The 12,307-nt window shown below is 32.0% G+C and overlaps 1 protein-coding gene across 1 annotated transcript in view; it reads left to right on the top strand.

Moving 5' to 3' along the window:
- ZNF385D (zinc finger protein 385D) overlaps positions 1 to 12,307 on the top strand; it is a 721,959-nt gene that overhangs the window by 155,711 nt on the left and 553,941 nt on the right. The window contains exon 2 of the mRNA XM_016158249.2: positions 2,732 to 2,950. Within this exon, the coding sequence (XP_016013735.2) occupies positions 2,732 to 2,950 (219 nt within the window). The remainder of the gene's footprint in view (positions 1 to 2,731; positions 2,951 to 12,307) is intronic.

Below are 12,307 nucleotides of genomic sequence, written 5' to 3'. Positions count from 1 at the left end.
AGGAATAACATTTATTGCATTGAAATTTAAGATAGATCTGACCTATTACTGAATATAGGTTCTAAATGAAGTATGACTTTTTTAAAAACATAAGAATTGCCTTTATTTTTATTTTTCAAATTAAACTGTGAGCTCTTGTTTGGTCTCAGAGATATGCTAGCCATAATTTCATGATGAGTCCCTTAAAGAGTAAGATAGGATTTTCTTTATCTGAGGTCTCAAAAGAGAACTTCTGATTCTGAGTTTACAATTTTAAAGTCTACTGCTTCAAAAAGGAAAAGAAATACATTTCAAAGTTTCATGCTGCATCTCATCCTGCCACTCCCAGTTTAATATTTGTATGTGAATCCATGAATATCCAATAAAGCTTTCTTCACCTTGTGAAAACCACAATCTTACTGAGAATGACAGATTTAGTTTGATGCCATGATGTAATAAAAGCTATAATTGAAGTAACAATCCATTAACCTTGATCTGTCTCATGTAATCTTTTATATCATTTTGCTATTATAAAAGTAAGATATTACAATTAAAATGCTCTCATTTTTGAAGTTCAAAAATTATGTTTAAGTCAGGATACTATATAAAACAATTACTGTGTATTAATAAAAAACTTAGAACATGACGATTGATTTAAATTGTTTGCTTTTCTGACTTTCTGCCAATTCATCTTTAATGTCTAATGGTTATAGCTACATTTCAGTGAATTCATGTGGAATACATTAGGTATACCATATAATATATACACATACCACTAAAGTTGAACATTGTGTATATGAATATGTTGTGTGTATTATATATTTACGAAATTACAGTAATGCTATTTTCATGCCCAGTGTTATGGGAATCTCCAGAAACTATAGTTTGAATTTTAAATTTGTACTGCACTCTAGTGGGGAATAAGATCAATGCAAAATTGTTCTTATGTTGGTGCTATATAGCACTAATTATGCACTATTTACAACTTTAAAAGTAAAATGGAGAAGAATGCTATGGTATATAATTTTCTCAAAGGTGAAATGGTATAAATATAGTTATATATATTTATATCATATGTATTTAATATTTGACCAATGCAGTACAATATTATTTTGTTTCTAAAATGGTTATGAAAATAGAGAAAACCTCACTACTGAAATGGTTCATTTGATTTCTCACAGAATATTTTTAAAAAATATAAGGTGTATATATAGATGTAATTTATACCATGCAAATTCAAATAAGGAAATGTTAAATAAAAGTTAACCCTCATTTTTTCTACCAAGGAGACAAAAGAATGACCACTATTTCACTATAAATTTTAAGAATGAGCATTAAATTTTTAAATACTTGTTCAGTATATGATCTTAATTTTATGAATTTTATTTAAAACTGCACAGGCACCTTTGACAACAATGTCTTTGTCAACATTAGAACAATCTTTTGAAAACTTAATTTTAAAAATTTTTTTCTAAGTTATTTTAAATTAAATGGATGCTTTAAAAGTCATGTATAATGTCATCTCTGGAAATTTTACTTTTTAAAAATTTACTAGCAAACCAATTATTACATATTGCTAACATTATATGGGCATTTGTTATCTCATTTGCCTGATACCAAAGCCCAAGTGCTTTCCGTCATTATCAGTAAGTCCTGTAATGGCAAAGACCATCTTCATCTTGGTTATCAGTTTATTCCCATTACCTAGAGAGTGCCTGCCACATAGTGGGCAATTAATAAATACACATTAAAATGATAATTGCTTTCCTCTGTCAGTATTTCCGAAGACTACAAAATGAATTACTGAAGAATCTGGAAAATTGGATTGGAGAAATCATATCTGGACCATAAGAGTTCCACAGAGTCCTGTGTAGTGAAAGTACAGATGCATTTTAGAAAGAAACCAGTATCATCTTAAGTGATTAGTCAATGAACAGTAAAATATATATTACAGTAGTTACTTAATTATTACAATTTTAAGGCCAGAGGTGCTAGAATTGTCTTTTGCCATTTTCTCTTAGTTTTGAGTATACAAAGCATGTATTTACCCAAAAATAATAACTGCAAATGTAATTAAGTCATAGATCAGTTACACTTGTTTCAAACCTAGATTATGAGGCTATCTTGGGTGTTCAGAACCTCTTTTATACTTCTGATGTAAAATTTTAGATGTTGAAACAGTTTTAATATTTTTTGTATATGTAGGGTATATCCATCCAGATGTTAGGGACTTTACTTAATTACAAGGAATTTAAAAATGAGAGAATTTTATTTGATTGAATTAAAGGGAAATACCTAATATGTTAATAAATACTATAGAACAAGATGATTAAGAACTTGGAATTTAGGGATGAATAAAATTGAATACTTATCCCAGCTATACTGTTTATTAGTGTGCGAACCTAGGCAAGTTATTTAACTCCTCTTAACCTTAGTTTCCTCAGCTATGAAACAGGAAAAACTATGATGCCTAACATGTTATGATGAATAAATGAGATACTGTGTACTAAACACTTGTCAGATATTTAATGCAGTATTCAACAGAAAAAAAGTAAAATATTTACCATTTGTATTCTATTAGAAAGGCTAGTCATTTTTAGATAGTACAAAAAAAAAACCCTACTAAAATGGAAGGAAGTGGAAATTTTGAATTCCAAGTGTCTAGACAATCTTCATTTGCTACTTGATTTAATAATATAAAGAAATCTAAAAATCTTGCTGGGCTTCTTCATAAATTTCTTTGCAACCCTAGATTTCACTTGTGCACAAGATGGAGAGAGTGAAGCTGAATTTTTACCTGATGACTTTGAAGAAAAACCAGAAAGAGAAAAGAAACATGCAAATTTCACTTTGTGCAACGTGTGTAACATTCAGCTGAATTCGACTGCTCAAGCTCAGATCCACTATAATGGCAAATCACATCAGAAGAGATTAAAGCAACTCAGTAATGGGATGCTGAAAAACGACAACGGTAAGCTTTTCTAAAAATATATTCTCGATTTTATATCATCAATTTAAGTTATTTGTGTACCTGCAGATGTGAAGATAAGAGGATGGATTCATCTCTGTTTTTAAGATCTGGAAGAATAATTAAGTAAAAGTTTTATTACCATAGTATATTAAACTAAATAATTTCTCAGAGCTTTTTGGAGGAGAAGGGGAAATTTTGTTTGTTGTGTATACCTAACAGTGTTAGGATTTTGATCATGGCTCATGGGATGTTTGTTATAAGTTTAAAAAGTTGACGATAGAGTTCCTTGACATTTGCGTTTAATATAGTTAGTTGGAAACGGGCATTCTTGTGCATTTTACGTAAACAATGTGGGGTTTTTTAAATGAGTTAAAATTCCATGGCCAAAAGCTTTCATCAAAGAATGGGTTTATTGAGCCAAAATGCTAGCCAGGAAAGGACCAGGTCTTGGAGCCTGTAGTGTGAACCAATAACAGCAGGGCTAGGTGGAAAAGATAAATATTTCTGCTATCCTGCAGTTGATGGGCTCTTTTATGGAAAAGTTTGGGAAAGAAAGATCTAAGTTGCTTTGGAAGAATTTACCTTGGCTATAGGTCAAGGGGGTGAGAGAAGGTGAAATGCAGCTAGTTCTGGGATAGGTGCATAAGCTGTAAGGAAGAAATATTTGCTCCTTTGGATTGGTGGTAGGCAACAGTCTGGAAAATTCATGGTTAAGCAAGAAGCAGAGGTGTCTGGTGGTCAGTGGTGCCTGGCTATTCTCTTTAGATAATCAGTGAAATAGCTACCTGGAAAGTAATTCAGTTTCAACATACATTCAAAAAGTGTAAGCAGTGTCGCGTTGGTTTTGCACTGGAGTTGTTAACTGATTAACCTCTCTGGTCCCTTCCTTCCACCCTCTGGCTTGCTGTAATTTGATTTAGGACATCTCAGAATTTTCTCCTTGTCATATGCACATTAGAGGCTTCAGTTGGTTAGTAAGGTTGCAACTGATTTTTAAAAATACATATCTTTTTACATAGCATTTTAGCCAATAAAATAGGATCTATTAATACATGCTGATTGTTTGAACTTGCTAGCGAAAATTCATGGTTTGTTTAATCACTTTAGATTACTATTTTACTATATATGTTGAATTTAGCAGTGAACAGATTTTTTAAAAAGCACAAAAGTACTTTTGGAAGCATATGGAAAGTTATTTATTAGAAAAAGCATGGGGAGGTGAGGGAGAGTTGGGTAGATGACTCCATTTGGGACTTTGGAGAGCTAAAACTATAGCAACTACAAAGAGTTAAAATATTGTATTCTGTTCAGATGTTTCATATTTGGTAAATGTGACATAGTTTATCAAAATTTTAATGATATTGAGAATAAATTTTGATCTGTTAAAATATTTGACTTCATGAGAATTTTTTAATATAATTTTGTAGTTTTTCTTCAAGTCATGAGAAGAAAAAAAATAGTACATTTTTAAATGGAAATTATTTCTACCTTGCTTTGTGTTTTTTAGTATGAATAAGCAGGACTAGTCTAATAGAAAGGCCCTGTATGTCTCTTCTATTGCATAGCAAGTCATAGATGTAAAAATAAAAATTGTTATCAGAAAGCAATTGAAAGCTACTGAATTCTGTAAGCATAAGATGAATTAGTAAAGCAAATGTACTTAAGATGTACTTAAGTCATGTTTTAAAATATATATTCAGAGCCTCTGTTTTGAACTTTTCATTGAAATTTGGATAAAATTATCTTAAGACAGCATGATTCAATTTCAAGTTGTTTTTCTTTAAGTTTGTGTTGTTGCAGGCGATAGTGTCAACCTTGGTGTTTTATTTCATTTACCTTGATATGTATGTACAGATGTCTTTTGGAGAGGTAACGGAGGATACCATAGAAAGAAACTAGGTCAGAGATATACCTGGTTTGGAAACTCAAGTCAGAACTAGTGCCAGGCGAAATTTAGAATAGTCACCACCTTTCAAACTATAATCCTAGAAATAAGCTTCCTCAAATCAAATATTTTAAAATAATTATATCAATGCACTTATTATGGGCTAGCATTATGTAAAGGCTTTATGTACATTTTCTTATTTATTTATTTTTAAAAACCACACAGAAGGTCACACAACTATTAAATGGTCAAACTAGCAAACCCAGGTCTTATTCATTTTAATACCTACATTTCTAAAATCTACTGTCTTCCCAAAATGAATAGTCTGTAGAAACTTTGCCTCTTTTTTATTCAAGGAGTGAAATCATTTTAAGATAATCAAAAAATTAAAATTCTATAATGTTTCCAACAATACATTGATCAATATGGTGTATAAAAAAATTTTATTGCTGCATTTTCTACCCATTATTATGACCGCTCCCCTGCCCCAACCAAGGCTCTGTATAGTAAAGTCATTGAAAACAACTATGAATTAATGAGAGCACATGGTTTAAGTCCTGTTATACTTCAGAGGACCCCTCACCTTTAACTATAGGTGGATCTACCTGCAGGCAATCAACCTCACAATTGAGTTAGTACTTCACATTCATATAGAAATATATTCTTTTATATATCTCCTATCTCCCCACTCTACAAATGTACCTTTTCAGGCCTGTTGAGAATAAGAGCCCAATTCCAAGCCTTATATAAGTATTAATGGTAATTTTTTAAACTACACAGAGACCAAGCTAAAAACAAGAAATCCCAAAAATAAAGGATTTTATGAATTCTTAGTCAAGAAAATTGTCATTTTTAGTTTATTTAGGGAAAGAATAGTAGTTTTATTCTTCTACTTGAACGTGCACCCTTGCCAGAATGACTACTGTGAATTTCTTCCATCTTCAGAAAAGCTATACCTCAATTTAGATTTCAAATGGGAAATAATTAAATATAGTCATGTCAAAGAAGGACTATAAGAATAGAGATGTTTACCTGAGTTCATCCAACCTTGTTCACAAGTTGTTCATTTAAGGATGCAAATAAAATAAATAACAGACATGGAACATATTTTTATTATTCATTAAGGAATAGAAAAATTATATTATTTTTGTCTTGAATGAATGTAGAACATATATATAATTGCATGTTTAGAGGCATATTCTATTATACACTACAAAGAACAAGAATAAACAAGGCAGGCATTACCAAATCTAAAATATGGTTTCTGTATTTCTGAGCAATAATATATGGTGTTTCTCATGTCATCTCACATATTAGAATAAATGATCATCTAAAATTCACAATGAAAAAGCATATCTTGCTCACTAATTAATTAGGAAGCCATAGTTCCCCCAGATAAGGCCTAACTCCAATTTCAGACAGTACAGTACTTTTCGTAGGAGTAATGTGATATGGAACACAGGCTCACCAGCTGAGTGCAGGCTGTCCTGAGCCTCCAAGGTCCCTGCTGCAGAGTTGGGAATGTTACCTGCTGAGTTTCTCCCCAGTCTTTTCCCTCTGGCAAAGGCAGGCATCACCATATCTAAAGTACTTCTGAATTTTCTCCCTCCCTGGGGGCAGACTGCGAAGTATCCCAGCCCTTTGCCTCAAAAGTGGGTAGAGAGCTCCAAAAGGCCATTCGGGCTTCAGTTTTGCTGATGCCGCTGTGCAATTCTGTTACAGTCCAACCTCACCCTTTCTCCAGTCCTGATTCCTTCCTGTATCACAGATGTAGATCCCTAATCCACCGCTTGCCCTCAAATCATCTGAGTCTGCTTCTTGGGAATCCACCTAAGCCACTACCAACTTTTTTTCTGTCTCACTAATACAGAGAATATGCTTTATTGTGCAAAAGCATCTAAATTTAATATTTTCCCCACGTGTGTTTTCCAAATGATCCTTGTATATAAGCTTTATCATAAAACAATGCTAAGGGAACAAAAAGTGGTCTAGCATTTGTCGTCCAGGTATTTTATATACATCATCTGTTGAGCCCCAATTACCAATTCTGCAAAGCAAGGTATTTTACAAATAAGATAGCCAAGAATAAAAGAGATTAAGACACTTGCCAAATAACTGTTCGTTTATAAAGTTGCCCATGTCTATATTATCAGCAACATACTAATCTCCTTGGTAAATTTATACTACTGTCAACAAATTTATGACATACATTTGGGTATTTTCTTATGTTATTGACTTTATGTTATTTTCCAAAGCACTTAATGTACATTGTTACAACAAAGCCAGTGTTTCCTTAAATTTTTTTTCACTAAATCTAACTGCTGTAAATATTTTGTGCAGAATAGAGTCATGTAAATAGATTATTTTGTAATTTATTACCATGCATTCCCTAGTATTCCAGAAATACGTTTATTTTTATGTTAGCGCACTGTTCAAAGTGGAGGTAAAAAAAAAAAAAGGAGGTAAAATACCAAAGAATCAGATGGGTAGCCTATAATTGAAAGTTGCTTAAACATGCAGATTCTAACATATTCTCGAGATTTCATACTTTACCCTCTCATGAAAACAATAAACCAAAGAAATTGAAGTGCAATCTGCCTACCTTACTTTCTCTTTGGATAAAATTGATTTTATATTTGATTTTATATTTATGAGGAAGTTTAGTTTTGCAAATAATAATTTTCTGATAATAAAAATAATACTATTCTATCTGGACTGTACACAAAATGTACAAAAATAAAATAAAAATTACCAAAAATTCTGCAAAGTTAACTACTTCTAAGCCTTTTTCCATCATTCTATCAGGTATGAAAATAAATATGAATAAGCAATATTATATGTACAGTATTACATACATTATAGCATAATGGTGTTTGCAGATCATCACATTTTTTATGGATGCATATTTTTAATTTACCCTAAAGAGATTAATAAGGAAGCAAAATTTATGGCTAAATGTTGAAATTGTGATCACGTTTGTCATTTCGCTTTTCAGCTATGTGATATATTCCAAAACGGAAAACCCTTAACATTGTAATGAAGTTTAAAATGAAATATAATAAAGGTTTTATCAAAAAATAGAAATTTGAAGATTAGAATTAAAATGCTTTTTTGATTCACAAGAACATTTTGGAATACATATTACAAAGGGTACAACTTTCAGGACGTTTGAAGCTTCTATGGCTAAATAATTTAATTCAATATTATATGCTCTCCATGGTTAAGCTGTTGTTAATGCTTGTCGAAGGACCTAGTAATAAGTTGACCTATTGTGGCAGCTTTATTTTATTCACACTGTCTTTGTCATATTTGAGTTATTTTATTAAGCCTGGTTTTCTATTTTTACTGGGCTGAAACCTTTGAAATAATTCAGTTTTATCTAATAGTATTCCAGAGTATTTTAGTTTTTATCGTTTTGTAGCACATAAATCTAAAGTATTGTCCCCTTTATCTATACTCTTAGCATTAAATGTTCTTTTATTTAACAGAAAAGCTAAATAAAATTTTACTTTCTAGCTCTCACTGATCTATTCTCTTTTCTCTTTCAATTGATTGTCCCAGATGAGGTTTAAAGTGTCAGTAGATTTTCAGATGCTCCTTCTTCTGTAACAGTGCTAGTTAATAGAAACAAAATAGCTTCATAGAATTTTCTGGTTCCTCAAGACTTGGTTTTTTATATAAACGCCTTTATTGATAAATTTGTCTCATCTTTTGATCTCCAAGGACTATTTGTGCTTTTATAGAATGTCAATAGACTAATTAGAACTTGCCAGTACATTTGTGGATTCAAAGTAATCCATTTTGGGATCATTTTATTTAATAACGAAAACTGCCCTCTTAAGTGTATCTTATCTAAATTAATATATGACATATTGCAAAGTGGTGATAAGGAATATTGCTTTGTTCATACTTCTCTCTCACGCACTGACCACATCCTTGAGAAGGTTCAGTCAAGGGGAGACAATGAAAAAATGCTTATATTAAATCACCCAACATTATATAATGACATTTTGTACTTGTTTGAGTAACCTAAGTTTCTTGCTTATCATTGAAGAATAAAAATATGGGAAAGAGTAACAGATGCTAAATTTACCCTGTTCAAATTTTTACTAGGTTTCTGATTTTTTTTTCTCTCTCTCTAAAGAGAAAACACACTGATCATTTCAAAAGGGTCTTAGATGCTAGCCACTTGCTTTACCTGGACCTGATATTAATTCCGTTGGAGGATACCATGTTTTTCAAAACAGAGATTTTAAAAATCCAATCTCTGTCCTGAAAAACTCCTCTTTACTGGGATAATGGTGAGATTTCACAATCTGAGGCTGATAATCCAGCCTGATCCCTGTCTGGAGACAACCCCAGTGGGCTACTATGCACAAGAAGTGAACCCTAGATCTTCAGGACTCTTGTTTATCAATAAAAAATTAGATGAAATGACCGTTAATGGAAGCCTTGAGAGAGGGAAAAAAGGGATAAATTAAATGCATGAGATTTAATTTGGAAATAGAATTTATTTGGGATAGAAGATATTTCCATGTCATTCTCTGTATGTATATGTACATGTATGTTTGGGGACGTTTGAAGAATTGCAGGAATTGGGAGTTTACAGCAGTGGTAGCATAAAAGTGAGAGTACATAATTCTTTTGTGCATCTGAACTTCACATCTGTTTAGCACAGGTAGAACTACTTGTTTCCTCACCTTTTGCCTCTTTCAGTTATCAACCACTTCCAGTCTTAAGTGGTTCTCTACCCTTCAATCTTAGAAAAATAATCACTTTTCCACTTTTGTAGGTTTAGAAAGTGTGTTTTTATTTACTCGTTTTCTTTATATTTCACCTAAAAGCAATTTGCTCATGGTAGCAGAACTTGAGGTAATAGAGGTGGAATTCTTTCATGTATGAATTTCTCATTCCTAAACAAGTTATTTTGCATTTCAAGACCAACTCTATTTAAATTGGCTTCTCAGTTTTGAGAGCTTCATCCAGGCATGGCATGCTTCACCTTTTTGTGCATGTTTCTCAAAAACTCTAAACAATGATATGAGCATATGAATGTGTGTTTAAGATGGTTCTATTGATTAATTTATTAAATAGACTTTTAAAATATTATTTTTAAGTCTTTAAGAGATAAGAAAGTAATTTCAAAAAAAAAAAGCAGACTGGGTACATGCATTTCCTTTCCTTTTTTTCCCCAAAATTTCAGTAAAATGACACAAGAAATTTGAGAAAAGCAAATAAATCCATAGCAGCACTGTGCACTTGAGAAGAGTAAAGTAGGCATTTCTGAAAGATATAAAGGAAACGAGATGAAAATTAGGTAAATATTAAATCGAAATACAATAAGGAAATTCACAGAGGTGAAAAAGGGGCCCTATAATTTAGGTTTCCAACAAAATTTCAAAATAACTCTAAAATTATTCTGAAATAACATTAAAGGTAGGGTTCACTGTTTGATAAACACTGTAATGAGTTTACTTATGTTGATTTTCAGTTAGAAATGGGACATAACTGATCTGCCCAAGCTAATACTGGAAAAGTAAAAAGCAAATGAGTCTGGGGACTAACAAGCCAGAAAGGTCAGAGTGAACACCCTGGTGTGGTCAAGGATAGAGATGGTAGAGGGAACAGACATGCCTAATGAGAATTTTTAATTTGTTACCTTCTAATGTGTGCTATTATTCTCTCTTACATCTTGCCACATTTTATGTGAAATTAGATTTCTTCTTGGAGAACTGAAATGGGTACTGAAACTATCCAGGTTGAGATTGATATGGTGCATGGGTAAAAGGACAAAGGATGACTTATGTATGCATTGCCCATTTACAACTACTTGTATCAAGTAGTATTGAAATCAAAGATATGAGTAAATACTACTCACTTAAAATTTGCCAACCTTGAGAAGAGAAAGAACATAAACATATTTTAATTCAACATTTTACCTGATAGAAAATGTGATAAAAAACACATATGGCTTTGCTTAAGGATTTTATTTCAGAGATTCAATAGGAGCATAGAAATCCTGAGTATTATGTTAACAAATTGATGACTATGACATAAAAAGGCTAGGGTTTCCAAAAGAGAAGAATAAAAGCAAAATTAATGTAAACTTATTTACTTTATTTAACATATATAAAACAAACACTTGTGTATGCAATAGTAATTATAATGAATAATTCATACTCCCCAATTCCAAAGAAGATTATGTAAATCTTCTAACAAAGGCCATTGGTACAAAATATATAACTCACAACAGGAATAAATTAGTTAATACAGCCTGAATGAGGAATTAACAAGGTTCTTTATTAGAATCCTGTCTGTATGCTGTGAGGTTGCTATTACATGAGTTCAGAATAATTGTGGTTGATGTTGAGAAATTGCATAGAGGAAAAGCTGATTAGAAGGTAACAAAGATGATAACTTGACCTATGTACATATTTGATTTGTACAACTAAGATGTGGATTTTATCCTCACTATTAGAATAGTTATAACTGAAGGAGTTATAAAATAGCCAAAAGAAAGAAGAAAAGGGAAGCAATCTTAAATTTATTTTTTGCAGGAGGAAGAGAATCAGTATCCTAAGGAGATAATGAAGGTATAAGAAATATAAATGCTGAGTAACATTTGTTGTGCATTTACTTTGTTCTAGGTATATTCTAATAACTGTATGCATGTTTATTTAATCAGATTATGAATGAGTATAGTTATTAGTATATATTATGTAGATCATTAAACCAGACAAAGGAAGTTAATTTGCCCAAGGTGATTTAGCCAGAGAAGGGTAGAGCCAGACCCTGAACCATAGCAAGTTGGCTCCAAAGTCCATAGTCATATTTATGATGCTATATCATTTCTCACACCTGAGAACAACTGGGACTTCTCTAGAGTTCAGAACAAGGTGATGGTTACTAGTGGGTGCTGAAGGCTTTTTTAGAGAGGTCAAGAAAGGCTACCTCTATTGGAGACCTGGAAATTGTAAAATAATGGGTTATCTTTGAGAAATTAACTCAATGAAGTAGAGGAAATCTGAACCAGACTTTGAGAGTTTAAGACGGTGTTTGAGTGTTGGTCTTTAGACTACCTGTTTCAGAATCATTGTGTTTTTAAAAATTCAGATTCCTTAGGTATACATTACAAGCTTCTTTAATTAGGAGTCTCCAGTAACATTTAGTTCAAAGAAATAGAAGATCAATAAGGGGGATGGGAGAAACAAGAGAAATGGGATGGCCGTGGCCTAATGTATGTATTTCATTCCTAACAAAAGCTATACAGGCCTTTTGGTGACGATCGGCCTTTATTTTAGCATGTGCTGGGAAAAGACTAATTGCAAGCCTAAGAGACTAAACAAAATATTTTCTTCTTATATTTTCAGTAATGTTTTAGGAACTCTGATAGATGTACAAATTATGAAAACGAATGGCTATTTCCCTCTGGCGGTTGTGAGTCCCTAGCCCTGTAGGTAATTTGAGGAGCA

Source organism: Rousettus aegyptiacus, unplaced genomic scaffold, assembly GCF_014176215.1.
Source record: "Rousettus aegyptiacus isolate mRouAeg1 unplaced genomic scaffold, mRouAeg1.p scaffold_m13_p_4, whole genome shotgun sequence".
Lineage (NCBI taxonomy): Eukaryota > Metazoa > Chordata > Mammalia > Chiroptera > Pteropodidae > Rousettus > Rousettus aegyptiacus.
This window is presented reverse-complemented; position numbering and strand designations above follow the sequence as displayed.